Source organism: Cydia strobilella, chromosome 2, assembly GCF_947568885.1.
Source record: "Cydia strobilella chromosome 2, ilCydStro3.1, whole genome shotgun sequence".
Classification (NCBI taxonomy): Eukaryota; Metazoa; Arthropoda; class Insecta; order Lepidoptera; family Tortricidae; genus Cydia; species Cydia strobilella.
The window spans coordinates 19,070,417-19,093,813 of record NC_086042.1 but is presented as its reverse complement, the minus strand read 5'-3'; the positions used below and the strand labels follow the sequence as shown (position 1 = coordinate 19,093,813).

At 35.2% G+C, this 23,397-nt stretch overlaps 1 protein-coding gene across 3 annotated transcripts; it reads left to right on the top strand.

Annotated features, from left to right (window-relative positions):
• The first annotated feature begins 444 nt into the window (after positions 1 to 444).
• On the top strand, positions 445 to 23,233 carry LOC134752861 (nematocyst expressed protein 4-like). 3 transcript variants are annotated; one of them, XM_063688649.1, is made up of 5 exons: positions 445 to 608; positions 7,499 to 7,613; positions 7,891 to 7,974; positions 10,453 to 10,665; positions 11,300 to 11,382. In XM_063688649.1, the coding sequence occupies exons 2-5, from the start codon at positions 7,508 to 7,510 to the stop codon at positions 11,365 to 11,367; spliced, it is 471 nt and encodes a 156-aa protein (XP_063544719.1). In that variant the 5' UTR covers positions 445 to 608; positions 7,499 to 7,507; the 3' UTR covers positions 11,368 to 11,382. The 3 variants fall into 3 exon arrangements, with proteins under 3 accessions (XP_063544719.1, XP_063544702.1, XP_063544710.1); XM_063688632.1 differs by lacking the exon at positions 445 to 608 and adding an exon at positions 634 to 844; XM_063688640.1 differs by lacking the exons at positions 445 to 608; positions 11,300 to 11,382 and adding exons at positions 654 to 844; positions 20,308 to 23,233.
• Positions 23,234 to 23,397: the final 164 nt, after the last annotated feature.

Below are 23,397 nucleotides of genomic sequence, written 5' to 3'. Positions count from 1 at the left end.
AAAACACAACAACACAAATATACTTTTTTACCGTATTTACCCAAACAATCTAAACATTTATTAATAGAGGAAACGATACTGAAATAACGTTACAGCTTGATAAGAAGAGCCCTTGAAGAGAATTAGAAACATAAATATATGTCAGAAAATTGTGTTTGAAAAAAAATTAGAAGTGAAAAATTCTGAACGTAGTCTGAACAGTTCGAATACGAAACCCAGAATGAAGAACACAAAGCATGAAGTGATGAATAATCTAAATTATGTTGATAAAATGATGATTATGTTAGTATAAAGTAAAGTAAATAATTTAACTTGCATATGAATGTCATCGTTAATGATTTATAGCCAGTGTTCATATTTTTCGTCTAGACTACATCCCACAAATATGGTTTTCGAACGTCTTCTTGAGTTGTTATTTCTGACATATGTCACAAATATTTTAATTGTCAAAATATTAACTAAATGTCAAATAGGGATTTCGCGAACAACAATCCGTTTTAGTGGCCAGAGAATATTATTTGTCGGAAGCAGGGAGTTGCGTTGCGATAAACGAACAATTTGTTTGTTCGCTGACACATTGCTCGCAAACATCTAAATTATTTGTGCAGGTAAGCCCCTATACAACACGTAAAGGAAGCGGAGGATACAATCTTGTTTAGATTTGAGTATTTTGTGTGTTTTCCCTATGACGCGCTAAGTCCTGCGGTGACTAATCTCGATTAGTTTATCTCGTTGTGTGTCGCTGCGATATCATGTTGAGTTCAGATTCTTCAGAAGACTCGTAATAGTCGAGATCTCAAGCGAGATGTCACACGACTACGACCACTTTTTCGAACATTTCAAGGTGAGCAGACAACAAACTGTAAGGTCGCACTGTCTGGATTACAGTGCGACCTTTTTCGATGTCAATTGACAATTGTTCTGTTTTATAAAACTTGGAGTATTGTTCAACTAACACTATTGTTTCTATGGACAACTAGTTTGCTTACTTAGTATCATATATTGTATATTCGTTTTTCTGACAAAATGACTAAACCAACCAAATTTATTTTGTAACAGTTATCAACCTGTAGCTCTTATCTCTTATTATATCCCTCATAAAAGGTAACATAGAAAAGTAATATAAACTCTTGTTATAAAAACAGGACATGGAAAACATGATAAAAGATAATAATATAAAGGACTTGATGGAACATAGGCAATTTTTGGATGATATAAGGATAAGGACTTCACCAGAACATCAATCTTATGTACCATTGGATACTGATCCCTCCATCAGTGTTGCCTGGGTATTCCATATTGTATCTGTGGTGCTAGTGCAGATCTCACCATTTAGACTATTTAGAGAGTGGTGGCAGAATTACATAAACAGGTAAAAAAGTGTGGAGATCAGAATCTAAAATGCTTAACAGTGGCAACTGACATGTCTATACACAACATAAATTGTTGTTTACATGGCCACTCTAAATGGTGAATTATTGTACCAAATAGTAGTGTTGAAGTGAGCAGTGGTGGACTAAGATACTGTAAGTTACTGCAGATTTCTGAAGGAATTAGTCCTCCACTGTTAATTGTGGTATTCAAATACATCTTTAGTAACTAAAATGGCAAGACTGTAGTTAGTTGTACTACTTTTTTACTTGTACACATTGTAAGCAACCTTTTGTGAGATGGTTTTACAAACTATATAATGTTTATATATATGAACTATATGAATAGTATAAATTAGAGTAATATTAACACTTCTATAAATAAAAGTCTACGGCATAAAACTAGCTATGAATGTTAAACATCATAGAATTTCCATTTCATATTATTTAATTATTTTATGATTTTTGGACTGGCAGTTCCATTAAAACCATAAGTTTGCTTTATTTTGTAATAATTTCAATTATTTAAACTTTTAAAGCAAAAAAGGCAGCAAAATAAAATCTTGTGTAAAACAAAAAAAAAATGTTGTCATAGTTGTAGACTAAAAAGTAGTGATGTACCGACTAGTGATTTGGCCGACTAGCCGACTAGTCGGCGCTCAGATGGCTGACTAGTCGGCCGACTAGTCGGCTTGGCCGATCATTGGTTTCGGCAGAGTTTGGATGCAATCGGAACCGTTTCGGTCGCCTCGTTCCTGAGGGCCTACCGCGAACCACGTTCGACGTGTTGCCTCTTTGTCGCACTTGTAAATTAGTACGTAAGTGTGACAGGGATGCAACACGTCGAACGTGGTTCGCGGTAGGCCCTCTGGCAGCACAAGTCTTGCGTTCATGTTTACGTATGACTAGTTTTGTCTACCTAAGTTTTCGTGATTTATTAGTCGCCCTTTCGTGTTTCATAGCGAAAACAAGAAATTGTAATAACTGCTTAAATAAATAATACATATAGTGCTCTTAATAAATACGAAAAATGTCGAAAAGGAAATCGCGAGTGTAGACTTTTTTTGAAGATGCTGAAGGCGATGCAAATAAAGTGAGGTGCACCCAGTGCTCGTTACTAAATCATATCAAATATAAACACAAACACCAAATGCCTCAGCTGGCCGCTGCAATTAAATCTAGCGATTCATCACCTCGTTCCATTTCTCTGCCGCAACTACCGCCGACACCATCACCGACACCGGCGGCTATATCGGCTCCAGCGGCCAGCCAATCTCAAGTTGTTATTCTCAACGTTGTATTCTCAAAGTATTCTCAATGTTGAGATTCTCAACGTCAACAGAATATCAAAGACTGTTTTTGTTAGAGTAGAATTGAAAGAGTTGAAATAAAAATCTTATCTTTCCTGAAGATTAAATAGTGCCGACTATTCGGCTAATTTTGCCGACTAGTCGCCGACTAGTCGCCGACTACAAATGTGGCCGGATAGTCGGCTTTCCCGACATCCCTACTAAAAAGCAATTAAAATTAGGTCACTTTGTTGGAAAATGTGCATACAATATGATCATTTTTTATTGATATTTAATATATTTGAGATTAGGCATGTAAGTGCAATGGTGATTATAGCTACGTCAAATTAAGCCGAAAATGGGCGATCTGCGGAAATAATTCGTGTAGTTGTTCATCATAACTCAAATGTTTAGTTTAGAATAAGCAAGCTTAGTCACCTGCTGATCAATTATAAAAATAAACGGCCAACATCATGTCGGGCCATGCTCAGTGTAGAGTTCCGTAGTTACCCATCCGTCAAAATATACTTTTTGCAAAAACTCAAAAACGGCTTAACCGATCAAATTCGCTATAGTTTTCCATGAATTTCTTTACTAAGCTCTACTTTCACGATTTTTTCCATATTTTTTGGACTCGTGGTTTAAAACTTAGAGGGGGACTCACAAACATTATTTTTTCTTTTAAAGTGAATATTTCCGGAAATATCACGTTTATCAAAAAAATGTTCTTTAAGACTCATATTCATTTTAGAAGACCTATCCAATGATTCATCCCCACTTCTCGGACATGGTCTAACTTTTGAACCATGGGTCCAAAAAATATAAAAAAAATCGTGAAAGTAAAGCTTATTAAAGACTTCCAAGGAAAACTATAGCAAACCTGATCGGTTAAGCCGTTTGAGTTTTTGCAAAAAGTATATTTTGCCGGGCGGGTAACTACGGAAGTACGAAACCATACACTGAGCATGACCCGACATGCTCTTGGCCGGTTTATTTTTATTTTTGATCAGCAGGTGACTCAACTTGCTTATTCTATACTAAAAATTTCAGTTATGATGAACAACTACGAATAAACGACGTTTTCTTATGTCGTCTATTTTTCATCTCTTTGTTAACTTAAACACCCTGTAGCTCCTAAAGTATTGATCGTAGAGTAAAAATAAATATAACCTAATTTGTAGAAAATTTTATGTAGAAACTTTTGTTCGAAGTAATTATAATGCAATTCGTACATATTCGAGATACGAGCAAAAATCTGAAAAAATATACCTTCAAACCGCCCCCCCCCCCCCCTACGCCCTCAGCTCACCCCCCACCCCCCTAACCCCCGAGGACGTTTAGTATGTTCATCTGGACACCACAAGGTACAACTATACCAAATTTCAAAACTACACGAATTATTTCCGCAGATTTCTTTAATTTTCTTTGGTTATTAGTCATGTAATACTTCAGAACTTTTTAAAGCCAGAGTTGTTCCATTTCAGGGCTATACAGTCAACTGCAAAAACATTTGCATCTTTACAATAATATTACATTGTTGTAGGTACCTCCACCATTGCAAAAGTGATTAGACATGCCCTGTGGGTTCATGTTCTTCTCTCACTCTCACTGAGCGTAAGCGTGAGTGAGATTGCTGTGCTTGCCCGAGATCGCGGATATCATGTTTTTTTAATGTAAAAAAAAATTAAGACGCGTTATAGACATCATCATCGTGATTCTATGAATCATGGTTTATGATTTTTTTCTAGAGAGAGAAAGTATTCGAAATCAGGTTTCGAATCAATTACTACTACTACTGAACTACTACTAGAGAAGGCCTCAAGATTAGTGTTGTGGATTTAAGCTTTGAGGCGTAAACTACAAGACTTGAGTCGCGACTGCTGAGCCTTGAAGCCTCGAACCTTAAAGCCTCGGAACCTTAACGACTCGAACTAAGAGTTCGTGTTGCTGCTTACGAGCAAAGAAACCTCGAGTCTTTTGGCCTCAAGCTTTAAAGCCTCCTAAGCTTTGAAGGTTTAAATCTGTAAGGTTTTTAGCAGTAAAGGTTTGGAGCAAAAAGTAAAAACTTTTAACAGATAAGATCAACTGCTATAGGGTAGGGTGAAGTTTAATACGTTTTTGTGAAATAGGGAAAAACAGACAAAGATAATTATGACTTATCGCGTTTTTAGAGTTCCGTATAGCCAACTAGGAACCCTTATAGTTCTTATAGTTTCACCATGTCTGTCCTGTCCGTTCGTCTGTCTGTCAGTCCGCGGGTTGGCTCAGTGACTAGTACTAGAAAGTTGAAACTTGGTATGAATAGGTATGTGTTGTGAAATGTGAACACGCTGACAAAGAGTGCTCGAGCAAAAACAAAAAAAAAACTTCGGTACCTCTATCACATGAATGGGGGTGAATTATTTTGTTCCAACCCTATTGTGTGGGGTGTTAACGTTCAAGCGGTTAAAGTAATCACCCAGTCTTAATTAAGTAATAAATATTTTTTTAAATACTTTTATTTTTATTTATTATGACTTACTCATATAGGACGGAACGGAACGGGAAAATTTTAAAATATAGTTTCATAGAAAATGTATCTGGATGTACATACGCAACGGAATCACGGTTCTAAATGGTCCACCCTGTATACGTTGCAGGCAGTAAATGCGTTAACTGATGTTAAGTTACTCTTCCGATATAGATAGGTATATTATAATATTCGTAAATTCTCTACACAAAAATAATTCCTGCAAAGAGAGCTCAACGTATGAGCTCTAAACTTGACACAAGCTTTTAAGGTTCGGGGGGCTTGAGCTTAAGTTAAAAAGCTAGAGTTCCCTATGAGGCCCGAGTCTTAAAGACTTCATTTTGACAAGTCATAAAAAGTTTGAGTCGTTAAGGTTCTAAACCGCTTTGTGAGCAAACCTTTAACGCTCTAGCTTTCAAAGCTTGAGCCTTAAAGGTTCGCGAGTCGTTAAGGTTCAAAAGTCTTAAAGACTAGTCTTTTAACAACACTGCTCAAGATTACTATTCATATTTTTTGGCAACCGTATTATGATCTAAAAAGTGGTATGATTAATCAAAAACTCTGCTGGCTGAAATGTTAATATAGGCACCAAATATAATGACCACTAAAAAATACTTTGGTACCCTAAATAAAGAAATCTCTTTCACCAAAAAAAAATACTAAACACCAAAAAATAAGGTCTAAAATTACAAAACTACCACCTGCTTAAATCACGACTGCACTTCAAATTGTATTCAAACACCAAAAATCATGAATCACTGCGACCCTGACACAAACGAAATGCTACTATAAAAGTGGGTTAGGTTAGGTTAGAACTGCGACCCTTACAGAAACGAAATGCTACTAAAAAGTGGGTTAGGTTAGATTAGAACTGCTACCCTTAGAGAAACGACGTGCTACAAGAAAAGTGGGTTAGGTTAGGTTAGAACTGCGACCCTTACAGAAACGAAATGCTACTAAAAAGTGGGTTAGGTTAGATTAGAACTGCTACCCTTAGAGAAACGACGTGCTACAAGAAAAGTGGGTTAGGTTAGGTTAGAACTGCGACCCTTACAGAAACGAAACTTAACTTATAGACCTTATGTCATACGAGAACGGTTTATCAATGGCGTGTATTTGTATTGTCTGACGTTTACGACATGACTTGCTGACACTGTACCCATAGTTAATAAGGCTCGATGATCGGTTGCGGTTGGAAAGTGATGTGACCTGGCTTGACTACTGCAAACATACTTGTTGTGGACGTAGTGGACTATGCTCGGATGTGCGAGCGGGATATCACTATATAGCACTGTCTCGCTTACATACCGAAGCGACGTGTGGATCCGCATGAGTGTGATAACCGCTCGCTCGATCGCCCTGCGGTGGCATCATGGTTGCATTTTTATCGTCTGTCACTATGCCTGGCACTTTCGCACTTACATACTTGTTAGAACGTAACAGGCATGGTGACAGGCGATAAAAATGCGACCGTGCTTAGGCAAACATACAAATATTGCTTGTCTGAATATTAATTAATTGTATATTATATTATATTAATTTACACAGGTCACAGATACAATTCCGCGAAATCCTGATCATTACAAAATGCAGCTATATTATTAATCAAGTTAGTATTTATGGTTGGCTTGGATGGCTTATTGAGCGCCCCTTCTACAATTGTGACGAGACGAATGAAAAATTACCAAAGAAAAATTATTGTAAAAAATACTTTGATTACTTTCTATCGAAAGTGTTGGCATTTATAATATTAGATTTATATAATTGAATTTTTAATTTGTATCTTTTTGGTTTTAAACTGATATTTAATAGGAATATGCTTACTATGTAAGAATTATTTATTTTCAGTCAATTTTAAAATATGTAGATTAGCTTTATGAATGCAATGATTATGATTATTTTACATAAATATGTCGTTATAGTTTAGTTACATATACCTACGTATTTAGATAATGGTGCGTCAATAGCTCTCATGAATCTCATGATAACGAAAATACTGCCTTGCTTATTGTAGTTTGCAGTAGATAGAATGGTGGATAAATAGGTAGAAAAGAGACAATTATTGTAGTTGCTGATTAAGAGGCAATTATTGTAATTATTGTGTTGCCTTTTGTGCAGTCTTTACCGAATAAGTACGTATACTTGTACCAAATAACTGAACTAATTGATGAGCGCATGCGAAGTAGAACATGAATTCTTGGTGCAAACCGGTCATAATCCGTTTCGCGCGTACTTACCAAATTTGTTTAAGGGGTTTGACAATCGATTAGATTCTATTAGTTAAGATGTCACCATATTGAGTATAATTGCAGTAAATTGTTTGTTTGTAGAGCCGAGCGATGAGCACGGGCACGCTCCTGCTGGCGCTAGCGCTTCTGGCGCTACTGGTGGCGCTGGTGGCCTGCTGCTGCCGCCGGCGTAAGGCGGAGGGGCAGGTGCTGTCGCGTGAGTACTATCATAAGATGAAGTTATTCTATACTAGCAATTTAATACTCAGTTATAACGGCGGTTTTTTTCTTTCGGGGCAACTTTAATGTAGTAAGGTTTTGGTCAGAGTCTGCCCTTGAAAAATATAATCTAGTTTCCGTGTAAATTTTTTTTTCTTGATTAAGACGTGTAACAAACACTACAGAAAACTACAATTTTGCGTTAGCCCCCTCTTAAACCCGTTGTTGGTGCACTGTGCTTGTAAGTAATGCTGATGTATGGTGTTGATTCGCAGCCCCGCCGCCCGCGCCGCCGGGGCCCCTGCAAGCCGTGCAGGTGCCCTACCCACAGCAGCAATACGCGCCTGCACCTTACCCTGGTGAGTAAACCGCACGCTTACGTTCTACGAAATATGTATACTTGTACAGTATCTTTATATTTTCCAGGAAATTTACATCCATTACTTAGGTATTTTAAAACAAGTGCGAGTCGAACTCGCCCACCGAGGGTTCCGTACAAATTTAACTTTTTTTTGTTTTATAAATTTACAGTTTTCAGATTTTTCCCTGTAGGTACTTGTAGTGTAAGACGATATTACTTGCCAAATTTCATAGTTCTAAGGTCAATGGGAAGTACCCTATAAATTTTGATTCCCTTTAGAGTGTCGAAATATACGTTTTTAATACAGTTGCTCAAAAAGTGCTACTTTACGTAGCTGTTTAGCGTGCGGAAAGTTGGTTTTCGCGAACTAGTGCTTTTTACTTTTCCAATTTTTTTTAATTTATTCTTGTTTCAATTCACGACTTAGTTAGAGTTATTGATGAGTGTTAATATTAATTTATAATTTCCTTTAAACGTCGTAATCAACATAAAAACCTATTGTTAATGTAAGAATACGAAAAATATACATATTTCATATTTTATTACTTACCTCTTCACCATTATAACACTTCTATTTTTTATATATTGAATATTGAAAAACCGTTCTTAATAAGTTGTCTGAATGGAACGGAACGCCTGTCAAAGAAGAGGCGTTTTTTCTTTCTGCTTTAAGTTTTCAAAGGCAACATTCGATATTGTTTTTATAAATGTACGATACACAAATAATCGTAATTAACGATATTTGGGTAATAATAGTACAATGTTTTATATTTACAATTGTTTCTGTCTTATAGAACATGCATTAAAAAAAAAACTTTGGTTGAAGTGGGTTCAATAATAATAACACCCAGCTAAAACAACACCTCTTCATAATGTCAATGTCAATGATGTCACAGAATTAATAATATAAAAGTTTCGAATTCCTTACTTGCTGTTATTCTTATTTTTTCGCAACTGTATTAAAAAACGTCGTTCGATACATGTGCGGAAATGTCATTCTTTCCGCACTAGAATCGAAATGTACTATTTTAATACAGTTGCTAAAAAAGTGCTACTTTACGTAGCTGTTTAGCTTGCGAAAAGTTAGTTTTCGCGAACTAATGCTTTTTACTTTTCCAATTTTTTTAAATGTATACTTGTTCCAATTCATGACTACTTATTGATGAGTGTTAATATTAGTTACCTTTAAACGTCGTAATCAACATAAAAACCTACTGTTAATGTAAGATACGAAAAATATACTTATTTCATATTTTATTACTTACCTCTTCATCATTATAACATTTATAACACGTTTATTTTAAATATTGAATGTTGAAAAACCGTTCTGAATAAGTTGTCTGAATGGGACGGAATAGCTATGGAAGGTAGAGGTAGGAATAGCTGCCGAAACGCCTGTCAAAGAAGAGGCGTTTTTTCTTGCTGCAATCATGTTTTAAGTTTCCAAAGGCAACATTCAATATTGTTTTTATTCCTTACTTGTTGTTTTTCTTATTATTTCGCAACTGTATTAAAAAAAACGTCGTTCGATACACGTGCGGAAATGTCATTCTTCACTCCTCCCGAGTCTTGATATCTCGGTACTCGTGAAGTAATGACATACTTTCCACACTAACATCGAAATGTACTATTTTTTGGCATAAACGGCCGTATCTTTTTTTTACGTTAACTTGGAAGTTTGATTTTTTCACAGCTTCAAGGGACTGTAGACCTTATATGATTTCAATTTCAACTCGATACCTCCTCCACACGTTTCCGAGATAAAGGGTCTTGACATACAGACGGACGGACGGACGGACAACAAAGTGATCCTATAAGGGTTTTTGTCTTTTGTGGTTTGAAAAATGGTTTCTGTAAACCTGTGAGAAATTTATTTAATTCTTAGACGTTATTTGACCTTGCACTTTTGTTTAGTTCAATTGTCTAAGCACCAATATTGTTAAATTAAAGCCACCGTGCACGAGTGAGCGTGAACTATTCTTGACTATGACAAATCTAAGCATTAACTATTATGGCCGTTACGCATTAATACTTGATCCGTAATCTGTGACGTTTTAAGTGGATTACAATAAGTATCTTAACTTGTAATTTGTTGTCATTAAGGAATCTTAGGCATGTATTTGATACACGGTGGATCGGTTTTCTTCAAAAGTAATATCATAGCTGTAGGTAGGTATTTATTTATATGATACCTGTGGTTTGTGAGCAAATGCAAAGCAGTGGTAGTTTTCAGGTTCAAGCGTAACTATTGTATAGTCATTTTTTTAACTGGTCCCCACCACCAGTTTAAAAAAGTCGTGGGTTTGAGTCTTTGCTCGTACTAATGCATATGTTTATAAGAATTAATCTAGGTACGGAATAACATTTTTTTTTCGTCTAACAGGTAAATTCTTAGAATGTTCATGAAAGAAAGAAAAAAAAGCATGAAGAAGAGAAATAATGAAATTATGGGTAGTATGTTCATGTATCGTTGCAGTTGCTACATCGTATCCGACACAATCGGCCGCCCCGTATCCAGCGGCGGCGCCGTATCCGGCGGCCGCGTGCCCCATGCCCGTGCCGGGCGGCGGTTACCCGGCGCCGTTCCCGGGCGCGTACCCCCGCGCGACTCCGTACCCGGCCGCCCCGTTCCCGCAGCCGCTCCCCGACGCGCACTATCCGACCGCGCCTAGCGCGCCAGAGGCTCATGGTAACTAGTTTTCTCAATAAAACGACTCGCGACGGATCTGCCGGCGGACTAGGCCGTATATCTTAGTACTGTCAACCGGGGTGAATAGGGAATTTTGTATGATTGTGTAAGTATTTTTTAGGAAACTGTCAGGTAAGTAAATCACATTTTAAGTTTTGTCCCTATTCACCCCAGCAATCTCTATTTACCCCGGTTGACGGTACTCGTAATCTCGGGGTTCAGGTTCACACTCTAATTCATAATAACTTAGACCTCGGTTTACCTACCGTTCATGCCGCAGGTACCGTTGCAGTCATATTGTAAAAAAAATTTATTCACACATATGATGGAAAGTGAACACTTGAAAGAGACAGTTAATTAAGTCGTAAGTGACCATCATTTTATTAGTCCCTTATTGGTGTTGGAATTATTGGGACTTGGGAATACTTTTTTGGCGTTGAATGGTACCTACTAAAATTCCGGTGATGGTTAAATAACACCTGCTGAAACGCTTATTCTGTTTGACCTTTTGCTGCGATAATTATTCCAAAATTACCGGCAAATCGTGCGTCGAATAGTTTCAGCCTGGAAATATTCTAAACTTAATTCACATTTATGGCTATACTTTAAAAAAGGACGATGGTTATTTGCGCAGCGTTCTTTGGCGTGCCGCCGCCGGGCTGGATGCCGCCAGGTGAAATCATGCTTTTCACTTGCTCCTAAATAAAAGACAACCAATGACAATGGCCATAAATGATGGTGGATCATATTTAAGGTCTGCTTTTTATTCCCAGAAATATAAATAATAACATAATAACACACATTAAATAAATAACACGTAATTAATGTTTTAAACAAATTTAATAAATCACATTCTTGTACAGACATGGTTAGTGTCATCTTAAATTTAGAATTTGTATCTCCATACTAAAAATGTCAATTTTACCTTTGCTTGTTTCTGTTCATTCATCCATCGTTGCGTTTGCCTCTCTGAATTACGAGAGCTTCTCAGGTGGTTCAACTGTCACAGGTCAGGATCCTAGACAAACCGTAGAAGCTCTTGATATACCTATATAGGCACACCTTATAACAAACACATGACATCATCTAAATGTGAATATAAACTCTGGGAATAAAAATCATATACACGCGGCATTTGGCATATAATTAATGGTTGTGCAAGTGAATTGCACGTTTACTTCCCTAGTGCATGTCATTATAGACTCTCCTGCACGCAACAAAACAATTTCGTTTCACGAATTATAATTTAAATAAATAAATTAGAATAGAATAACCCTTTCGTTTCGTCTAATTGATGCATAATTTGCAGTTTTAGCTAGGCCAGGGTGCTATATCCGGCTACATTTTTTATTAACACGCTTTTGATTAGTGTTAGGTACTTACGGATTTCATTTCGCCGGTAAAAAACATGAATATTTCTTAGATGTGTTTGACCTGGAGATACCGTCCAAGTTTGTGGCGAGCCTGGGGCCGGCGCCGGCGCGGCCGCCGCGCCGTCCGCGCCCCGCGCCCGCGCCCGCGCCCGCTGAACCCCCTTAACACTGCGTAATCGGTGCTCGTGACGTTATCAGTCAATTGTTTTATTTTATTTTTTATTGTATACTCATTAAATAAAAAAAACATTGTAATTGGAAGTTTGATTAAGTACGGACTATAGGTAGAGACAGTTGACTTTTAATAAGGACTGAAATTTGATATTATGTCGTGTAACTCATGACTTTCGTCGACGTGACGTCTTTCCGATTGTAAGGTTACCACCGGGTTGATGATGAATACTAATACTTTTACCAATATTTTAACTTTATTCGTTCGCTACCAACATAATAACAACCAATTTATAATAAATATTCCAAAACGTCTACACTGTAACTCGTCTGTCCACGAACTGCCCCTTGTCACAGTGTACCCGCCTTTTAATAACAATTCAAGATGGCGGGAACCAGTGACAAGTAAGGGTCAACTGATACTCTTTTTTAAGCTAATCGTAAAAGTAAAAATGATCAAAATATAAGCTTTTAATAAATAATGATCCTTACAAACAGTGTTGCTAACAGACGGCCATTCTGATGTAGGAATGTCCCTATTCCGAATTCCGATTAATGCTCGGCCATTCTACAAAAGGCGTATGGCCTCATACAATTATTTTGAATCTCTACAAAATTAAGGATTTAATTACAATAAACACGTCTAAAGACTAGTCTTCTAAAATGTAACTTTAATCTTATACATCATTAATTAGCAATAAGCATATAAAAATGAAACTAAAATAAAATAGGACTTTCTAGGACAATGTATCACTTTTATCATCCAATCCATTAAACATCAAACAAACATCAAACATTTATTCAGCAAATAGGCCACAGGGGCACTTTTACATGTCAAATTTTACAAGCAATACAAAACCAAAATTTACAAAAAACAATTACAAATATGGAATCAATAAAATATTAGATACTTTGTCAGAGATGTATCCAGTCTAAATGTCGAATTACACAAAAAAAAGAAAACTAATAAAAAACAAAACATTATTTAAAAACTGCACACTCATCGTCATCGATTTCTTTATACAATTTTTCAGCGTAGACGTCGATTCCTTGCAAGTGTGCACGTCACCTTAAACGTAATCACACGCTCCTTCTTTGGTGGACGTCACCGTAGACGAGGTCGCACACTCCTTCTCATGTGTCTAATTCACCGTAGACGAGATCATCTATACTTTCTTATGTGTACTCGTCACCGTAGATGTGATCACTCATACCTTCTTATGTGTACTCGTCATCGTAGACGAGATCACACGTTCCTTCTTATTTGTACACGTCACTGTAGACGAGAGCACTTATGCATTCTTATGTGTACTCGTCACCGTAGACGAGATCTCACATTCCTTCTTATATATACGCGTCACGTCACCTCTCACAATCTCATACTTAAAACGCAACTTGAATTATCTGATCATGACCTGGCACAATCAATTGCTTTAAACCTTTAATGAAATCAAGACTATTGTAGAGATAATATTAGAAAGTTTCATGATAGTATAAAGGCTCTCTCCTTTTGTGAGTTTATTAGCTCGAACAACGCTCAGGAAGCGTTTAATATCCTCTGTGACTTATTGAGACTTCTTTTTGATCTGTGTTTTCCCATCATTAAATTATCATCATCATCGACAAAAGGGAATTAAGTGATTACCTAAAGGTATCCGCCAGTCTTGTCACGTTAAACGACAGGTGCATTTCCAAAACAGAAATAATGATGATATTTCAGTACAAACATTCATTCTCATTTTGTCACAGATCACCGCATTACACGGCATATTTCAGAACAAACATTTTATTTCATTTATTCACTGATCACCGCATTGCACGGCATATTTCAGCACAAACATTCATTATCGTATCATCACTGATCACCGAATTCACGGCATATTTCAGCATAGACATTCATTTTCGTATCATCACTGATCACCGAATTCACGGCATATTTCAGTTCAGATATATTTTCTTGTTTAATCACTGATCACCGCAGTATACGGCATATTTCAGCATAAACATTCATTTTCGTATCATCACTGATCACCGAATTCACGGAATATTTCAGCATAAACATTCATTTTCGTATCATCACTGATCACCGAATTCACGGCATATTTCAGTTCAGATAAATTTTCTTGCTTAATCACTGATCACCGCAGTATACGGCATATTTCAGTACCTGAATTGAATATAAATGTATTAAATATCACACCAACATAAATACTACATATAACGCAGACTATGTTGCGCTTATTCTAATCATGTAAATATTATTAGTATTATTTTTTAGTTACACTTTATTTAATGACATAAGTCAGCCAGTTTGAGTTTGTCATGAGTTTTTTTAACTATGTATTCTCAAATCGCCAGAAGTTTGCGATAGCAAATATATATCTTCTAATAATAATAAAGCAACCTGGAATAACATGTCCTCGCAGGTACCAAATAGAGATCAGACAACAAATATACCTTATTATTAAAAAAATGAATAGTAAGATCTATAATAATTATCAAGACATATGTACCATCCTAAATAACCATTTCATTTATCAAATATTTTTAATAAGTTAACAACCAACCGTAACCAACAGTAAGGCAGTACTTAATGGTGACTATTGTCCATATTACGATGTTCCTATTGTCAACAGCAGTTAAGCAATAGTAAACCCTTTGGTATTGACGATATTTCAAGACTTTCTTTCAAATTATTATTAAATACTTAACTCGTGGTTTTATTAAATTGATTTATTTCATTTCTTGGTTTAGTAGTCATATCGATTTAAGCTTGTTATGGATTAATATTGCTACACGTTTCATATATTTTGACATAAACGACATGGCTACCAAGTATTTTACCAAATTATTAAAGTCACATAGTCCACAATTTATTTGTCATTTAGTCATGTATTATATCATTGTATTGTGCAATAACGTTTAATAATGAATGATTAACATAATAAGTTACACCTATATAAACAATGCATGGTTTTGATTTCATATCTTCGGGTCCAGCCCGTAGTCAACATGAATGCAAGCATATGCTGAGATAAAAACCTCTTGATAATAATAATAATTATGAGTAACCAATTATGTTGTTTGGTTTAGGCTACCGATTATTTGACAATATTTCATTCATATACTTAATAAACGGAAGTGTAAACGAGTAAGTCCCGTTTCAATATTAAAATTATTCGATAATTTCTTTATTATTATAGTACTTTGACGGTTACCCGCTTTAGGTTATTATTATAGCCATTAAAGACTTATGAATACTCAATCAAATTTAAGAACATCAAATAAACTAACGAGTGATTCATTACAAGAGCAAATTCCTTGTCACAAAATAAGATGGATTTAATTAATTACTTTATTAAAAGTATTTAATTTCCAAATATAATCGTATTTTTTTCTAAGAAACAAATTGTAATAGGTATTACGGTGCATTTGTTATCCTAATTCGTTATTCAGACTAAATTCCAGATTCCACAATCAATGCATGTAATTATTTCAATATGTATGCTTGGAATGTGTTTTTTTTTTCAATTGTTTTGGCTTTACGAAAACAAGACTTTATTAATAATACTGTCATAATTCACGTATAAAACCCTGGACAAAATAGTGTGTGTATATATGTCGAATACCATTTTGTCTTGCAGATTATTTTTAATACTATTTTACTATATCGAGATAGGTATTCGTAAATAAGAATTCAAATTAAGAACCGTTTTCTGAAACCTCATTAAATTGAGAATTTTTTTGTCAATTTATTAGTTGTATTGAAATTGACATTTGAATAAATGGTACTTTCTTCTGAATTATCAGTTATCAAACACACTACATATTAGAATATAAAATATGAGACTAGAATTTACATCATGTTTACTTGTCAAGATAATATTGAACAGAAACAGCATATTGAAAGCTAAGCACCTTATCAATTACTATTTTATATGTACATAATTGCATGTCACTATGGTGATTTAAATAATGGAAGAAATGAGATTCTCTTATGACCGAAACTTATAAGATCATGTTATTTCTTTTGTAAAGATTTTATCATATCTCCTCAGTAATAAGCAGTTTCATATATATATGGAATGTCTCAACTCTATGGCTAACGCGCTCAAATTCAAATTGAACATTAAGAAAACAGGTATCACTAATGTACGCGTATATCGATTTCCTTTATATTTACGAACGAGCGATAATAACGCTGCGTTCCTTGTATTAGTCAAGTGTCTAATTCCTTCGTCTTATTTTTTTTAGGTGTACACAAAAATACAAGTACGAGTAATGTATAACACATGTAATATGATATTTCATTCACATAATCTGTAATTTATTCAGTTTTAATCTAAATTGCACTTAAATGAGAACTCCACATATTAGCGTGTAGTGACATTATTAAGTTTTTCTTTTTATTATTATTGTTTATTTGTATGTTATACATATTTACATGGTTAACTCATTATTTTAGTGTTGTAAGAGTGTTCTGAGAGTTGTAACAAAAGTCTAGCGCCTTCATCCACGCACTTAAAGGTCTCACACGTTCATCCACGTGCGGTAACTATACACATCGATTTCACAAGATGTATGTTCGTATTTACTGACACTAGCGTCTACATGTACGCCATAATTTCTATTTATGAGAATTACTCAATATAGCTCCATATGACTCTACATGTGACTACATGTGACTCTACATCTGACTCTACATGACTCTACAAGTGACTCTACATGTGACTACATGTCTCTACAAGTGACTCTACAAGTGACTCTACATGTGACTACATGTGACTCTACATGTGACTACATGTGACTCTACATGTGACTACAAGTTACTCTACAAGTGACTCTACATGTGACTACAAGTGACTCTACAAGTGACTCTACAAGTGACTCTACATGTGACTCTACATGTGACTACATGTGACTACATATGAGTACATGTGACTTGACTACATAACCGACTACATATTACGCATCATATTCTCTATATTTGTCTTTCATCTTAAGTTAGTGTTTTTATAATATGGATATTAAAGTAAAATATAAAAGCACTTACAAAACAATACAAAAAATATAAATATATGAACACATTATAAAAAAACCTAACCTGGCCGCCGGCAGCGGGGCAAAGCCCATTTTTTTTACGCATTATATATATTATATGATTCCAATTAAGGTCCCTTATTATTATTTTTTATTCACGTATAATTAGTATTATTACAAAACAGAAATAATAAAATGTAGTTACTGCCATATAATACACTATACGACATTCAAAATATTCTCAATAAATAATAGAAAACGGGTAAATGAGTTTTTAATTTTTTTAAAATATGCGAGTTAATCCAATAATAATATCGACTTCCCAACAACCTCGTATGAATGATGAATGATTTATTTGCATATGAATATTGGGTTACATAAGTAGGTGTTGGGTACAATATTTTGAGTTTGTTTCACCAAGATTCTACCTATACAGGTGTACATGCACTGTATATTGGCTTGATATTATTATTTCTCTATGATCAACATGGTTAATACACGTAGAATAGAATAGTTTATTTAGAATAGAAAAGCAACGTAAAGGAAAGAAACATAAAATATGGCGAAAAATAAATTACACAGTTTACACAAACTAATACAAAAAATAACGTAGATTTATATACATTGATTAAGTACTTGTGCCGAAATTACTGGCCATTATAAAGTTGTTATGAGGAAACTGATTATATTAGGTAGCCAAAATAAGTGTTGTAGTGAATTGTTACATGTAGTAACTTACATTCGATAAACAAAAGGTGACCGATTATTAAATTGAATCCATTGAGATTTAAGTTCACGATGTCTAGTAGGTGTATAGGTACATTGACACAAAAATAATTGAATGCTCAGCGCATAAAGTTACGAGATATATATATCATGAGGAGTGTACAATATGGAAAATACGACATATGCTCTGCTCCATAACTTGGAGATTTAACATACCAGAGTTGGCAAAACTTCGACACAAATATTTGAGGCTTATTTTAGTTTAAGAACAGATTACATTCGGGACTGACGCAAATCGCGTTTAACAACTTGGAACTCAAGGCATTTCTTATTCAAACGCAGCATTAATTAAGAGATATTCAATTGACAAGTTATAATTTTAGTTCACTCATCGGTTTCACGGCTACTAAGTCAGTGTATTTATACAATAGGGATGATGACACTGTTAAATTTTATAACAAAATCTAATTTTATAACAAAAATAGATAGCAATTGAGCAATTAATTGCAATAATATGGATATTAAAATAATATATGGAAATGATAAGAAAATACAGGATCTAAGTTTCCAAATCTAAAGTTTTTTAAGACATTAATTAAACTGACATATGTTTACTTGTTAATATTTATGACATGTAAAATTTGTAATTTTATCAATAAAGGAATATGAATATAATCCAAAAAATAAACCTGATCGATTGATACCATTAAAGAAAATTTGTCATCTAGCCTATTTCAGTACCACAAACTGACCTCAAAGATGCAGCAGATCGTAAATTTTTAATGTCTATAAAACAATATCCTACTGTAGTCTGCTACTACACTACTGCTATGCTATGCTATTTTGCTACGCAGAAAACTAAACAATGAATCCTTAGCCTGAACTTGAAATAATCGATGTGTTACAGCATCGTACAATCGATTTTCATAAAATAAAAATAAGAAACATTCTTATGACACGATCGACTTTTCACTAACTCATATGCTGTATTCAAAAACGCTTAATAGACAACTGTAGATTTTAAAATTTCATATTTTTAACTTTTTATTATTACTGAGAATACCTGTTATTTGTTCGTACGTTCTTTCTTCACATACATATGCCAAAATTACTACATTAAATGATATTGTCTTAGACGACGATAGATTATCTAACCAGTTTTATTTAAAATGAAAGAAGGTAAAAGAAATACATAAAAATTATGACTGACTTACCATAATTTAACATACTTTCCAGTAAATAATGTTTTACTCACTGATACAAACGGAAAGAAAACCTACCGTCGTGGGGCGTGGCAAAACAAAATCTTATCGATTTTTGTTGGATCCCACTTCTGATTGTAAGGTTACCACCGGGTTGATGATGAATACTAATACTTTTACCAATATTTTAACTTTATTCGTTCGCTACCAACATAATAACAACCAATTTATAATAAATATTCCAAAACGTCTACACTGTAACTCGTCTGTCCACGAACTGCCCCTTGTCACAGTGTACCCGCCTTTTAATAACAATTCAAGATGGCGGGAACCAGTGACAAGTAAGGGTCAACTGATACTCTTTTTTAAGCTAATCGTAAAAGTAAAAATGATCAAAATATAAGCTTTTAATAAATAATGATCCTTACAAACAGTGTTGCTAACACGATTGACATCTTTTATTGTCAGACATATGACATCACATAATAAAACAAAGTGGCGTTTTTGTCAGTGATTGGGTGTTAAGAACCGAATGATTACCAGAACATAAACATTTTTTAGTGAGCCGTTTTGTAGGCGTACGCCACCAGTAATAGAAGCGGAGCGGATTGTTTCAAATTGTAAAACTATAACAGTTTTTCTTACATTTTAACGCAAATTTATTACTTACCTTGTTTACTGCATGTACTGATGCTTCCGTGTGTAACTTAACTAAACTACCAAGACACTTTGTTTGGTGAGTCCAGTCTCTTCTTTAACTCACCCTCTCTTTTGCACGAGTAGTTCGATGTAGACAGTAGACAGTTGTTTTAAGGCGCCTTTGAGTAACTAGTATCTATCTATTGTATTGACAGAAATAGTATTAGCCAGATGAGCTGTGAAGTTTACTAAAAGTTTAAAAACTTGGTACAAGATATGTAACAAGCAAGTTAATTAGTAGGTAGATTAAGAATACCAGTACAATATTTTATTCCTACAACTACGGCTGCGTACATATTAGGCCAACGGAAAGCTTTCTACAAATTTTGTCAGATTTGAGATCTGACTTTCGTGGGCTCGATGTGTACGTACGCACTATAATATGTATAGGTACGTGGTGCGGTTGGACTCAAAAGTGATTGTTTTGACAGCGTTGCCTCCGTCGTACGAGCAGGCGACGGGAACCAAGAACCCTCCGTACCCCATGCACTAAGCGGCGCCGCCCCGGCGACGCCACGCTGACTCACTCACCGGCCTGTGTCGTCGCACCAGCGCCGCCCGAAATAATTCCTCCCGTTTCAAGACTCTCCTTACAGGGATTTTCTCTAGAAATTACTTAGTTTTCTATCGTTTATTTAGTCCAGCTGATCGAGTTGAAATGTACCTGAATAGGACCGTAGCTAGAAAAAGTTTGATTTTAGAGTTACAACACGCGCATGCAGCGGGTTTCGATAAAGCGTTAGGTATTTATTGAAGATTGCTATCCCGATTCAGTATTGGTTTGTTGCTAACTCACGTATAGTGGTGTGTTTATAGTGCTGCAGTGTGCAACTATATTGATGATCTGAAATGCTCCAAAAAGTTAATACGGGATGAATTTTAAGAATGGGAGTGGCTTAACGGATACCTACATTTAAAAGGCTGCTAAGCTACGATCCTGTAATATACCTATTGTGTTTTCTTCACAGGTTAAGGTTATGGGGGTAGAGATTATATCTTATGATGTAATTATTATATTTGAGTGTATCGAACCTAAGAGTGGATCTCCTAATGCTCAACATAAGTCTTGAAACCGGAGCTGCCGCTGAGGGCACAACTGAACAAATGTGATTTTATAAGAATTAATTAATGTTTAATTAAGAATTTATATTATATTATTTTAGTTTTTTTACTTATTTACATGATTGTTGCTATCGTCACTTATTTCGAACACAAAAACAGTTTGTCTAAGGTATAGTGGATGTTTAAGATATTTATGTTTACTCTTCTAATACCTTATAGCCGACCGTACATTTGGAGTAGGTACTTATGAAAAGCGACTCAGAAAGTCAAGAGTCAACTCTCAAGACTGATTAGAGACGTAGAGTTGGACGCTAAAAAGTCCGCGTGTCTGTAGGTAAAGGACGGCATGTAGCAACGAACAGCGAGTTACAAACTCACTGACTGCACACAGGGCCGCTTATTTTCATGTTTTTGTATTTCTTTTAGAGGCGCGTATAAACGAGCACCATTTTCAAAGCTACTGTTGGTATCTGTTAACAACTGTGCAAACGTTGCTGGTAAGGCAGCTTAGGCGCTGTTTAACGTAGGATTGTGGCGCCTCTTATGTTTGAATGTATTTGTATGGTCTTAAGTAGTTTATGGAATTTAGGTTGAAGCGGCTCTGTGGAAACCTCTTCCTAAACTGCCTCTATTTAATATTGTTACAAGAGATTATTTCTTCTGACGTCACTGGTCAGATTACCATGTTTTTTTTGTGAAATGGTATGTAATTGTAAATATGATATGTTATATGAATAGTCAAAAACAATATTTCTGTATTAGCCAGTTACAAGTTTGACACATACCTCCAATAATTCAAATAAGTCTACCAATTTAAATTACTCGATGTAAACTGGACTCTATGTATTGCAGATAAGATCGAAAATTAAGTGTTTTAAGCACCTAAGTATAAACTTCTAATATTCATGTACAATATTTATGTGCCAGTTAAACAAGTAGGTAGGTAGGTCCTCATACCCAACTCACGAAAATTTCCAAGTGCTCTTATGCACACACTGCCATACAGAGTGGGAAGTTTAAATGAGTCAGTAGGTATGTGCAGCTATTAATCTCTTGGCGCCATCTAAGCGAGAGAATGGCAAGCTAGTACTTTCTCTGTTCAATTAATGTTCCACCGTGTATACCGAAACTAGCGACCCGCCCCGGCTTCGCACGGGTGCAATGCTAATGTATTATACATATAAACCTTCCTCATTAATCACTATCTATTAAAAAAAACCGCATCAAAATCCGTTGCGTAGTTTTAAAGATCTAAGCATAAATAGGGACAGACAGACAGCAGTAAGCGACTTTGTTTTATACTATGTAGTGATGATCGACTGCATAAGTGTCGCTTAACTTCAAACTGGTAAATCTATTCGACCCTCTCAGCAAATATCTACCCTATTACCTTTTCTTAATACACAAATGGCATAATCTGACAGATGGATTTACCCGAGTTTGAAGTTAAGCGACTCATAAGGACTAGCTATAATATACTAGTGTGCAATACTATTCGCAACAAACCTCTTTATGAGGTACGGCAGAGTTAGGTAACATTTTCAGCTAAATGAAATATTCATATTCTTTTTTAGGGTTCCGTTCCTATCTCATTAACCGTGATAGCTAGACAGTTGAAATTTTCACAGATGATATATTTCTGTTGCTGCTATAACAACAAATACTAAAAAGTATGGAACCCTCGGTGGGCGAGTCTGACTCGCACTTGTCCGGTTTATTTTGAACACAATGGACGTTTTTGAGAATGTTGAATGAGAGAATGAAAAAACCGGCCAAGTGCGAGTCGGACTCGCGCACCGAGGGTTCCGTACTTTTTAGTATTTGTTGTTATAGCGGCAACAGAAATACATCATCTGTGAAAATTTCAACTGTCTAGCTATAACGGTTCATGAGATACAGCCTGGTGACAGACAGACAGACGGCCAGACGGACAGCGGAGTCTTAGTAATAGGGTCCCGTTTTTACCCTTTGGATACGGAACCCTAAAAAGTAGACAAGAAAATATAATGAAAATGGGTACATATGCTCTTTTTAAATTTAATGCAATAAGTGCAATAATAATGTACCCGTTAGGGCGTTAGATTAACCTATATATAATATACGCATAAATGTTTTTATTATTCATAAAATAAATGTTAGAAGTTACAACATACATTTTTTTTCTCCGGTATTATGATTATTTGACTTGGCTTTAAGAAATTAAGATGGAACATTAAGGTGCATTTTTTAAATAGAATATTTGTCATAACGTATGAATGTTTTGTACCTACCAAATATAATAAATTGTTAATTATTTCTTTCTGTTTTATTATTTTTTAGATTTATTCTACCTATATGGGTTTGAAATACTCAACATTCAATGTCGCTTCACTTGAAGGCTTGGCTGAGCGCTCTATACTTACTTAGGGTAATTTTTTCGAGAAATAAACAGTACTATAAATCAAATAAGTTTATTTGCA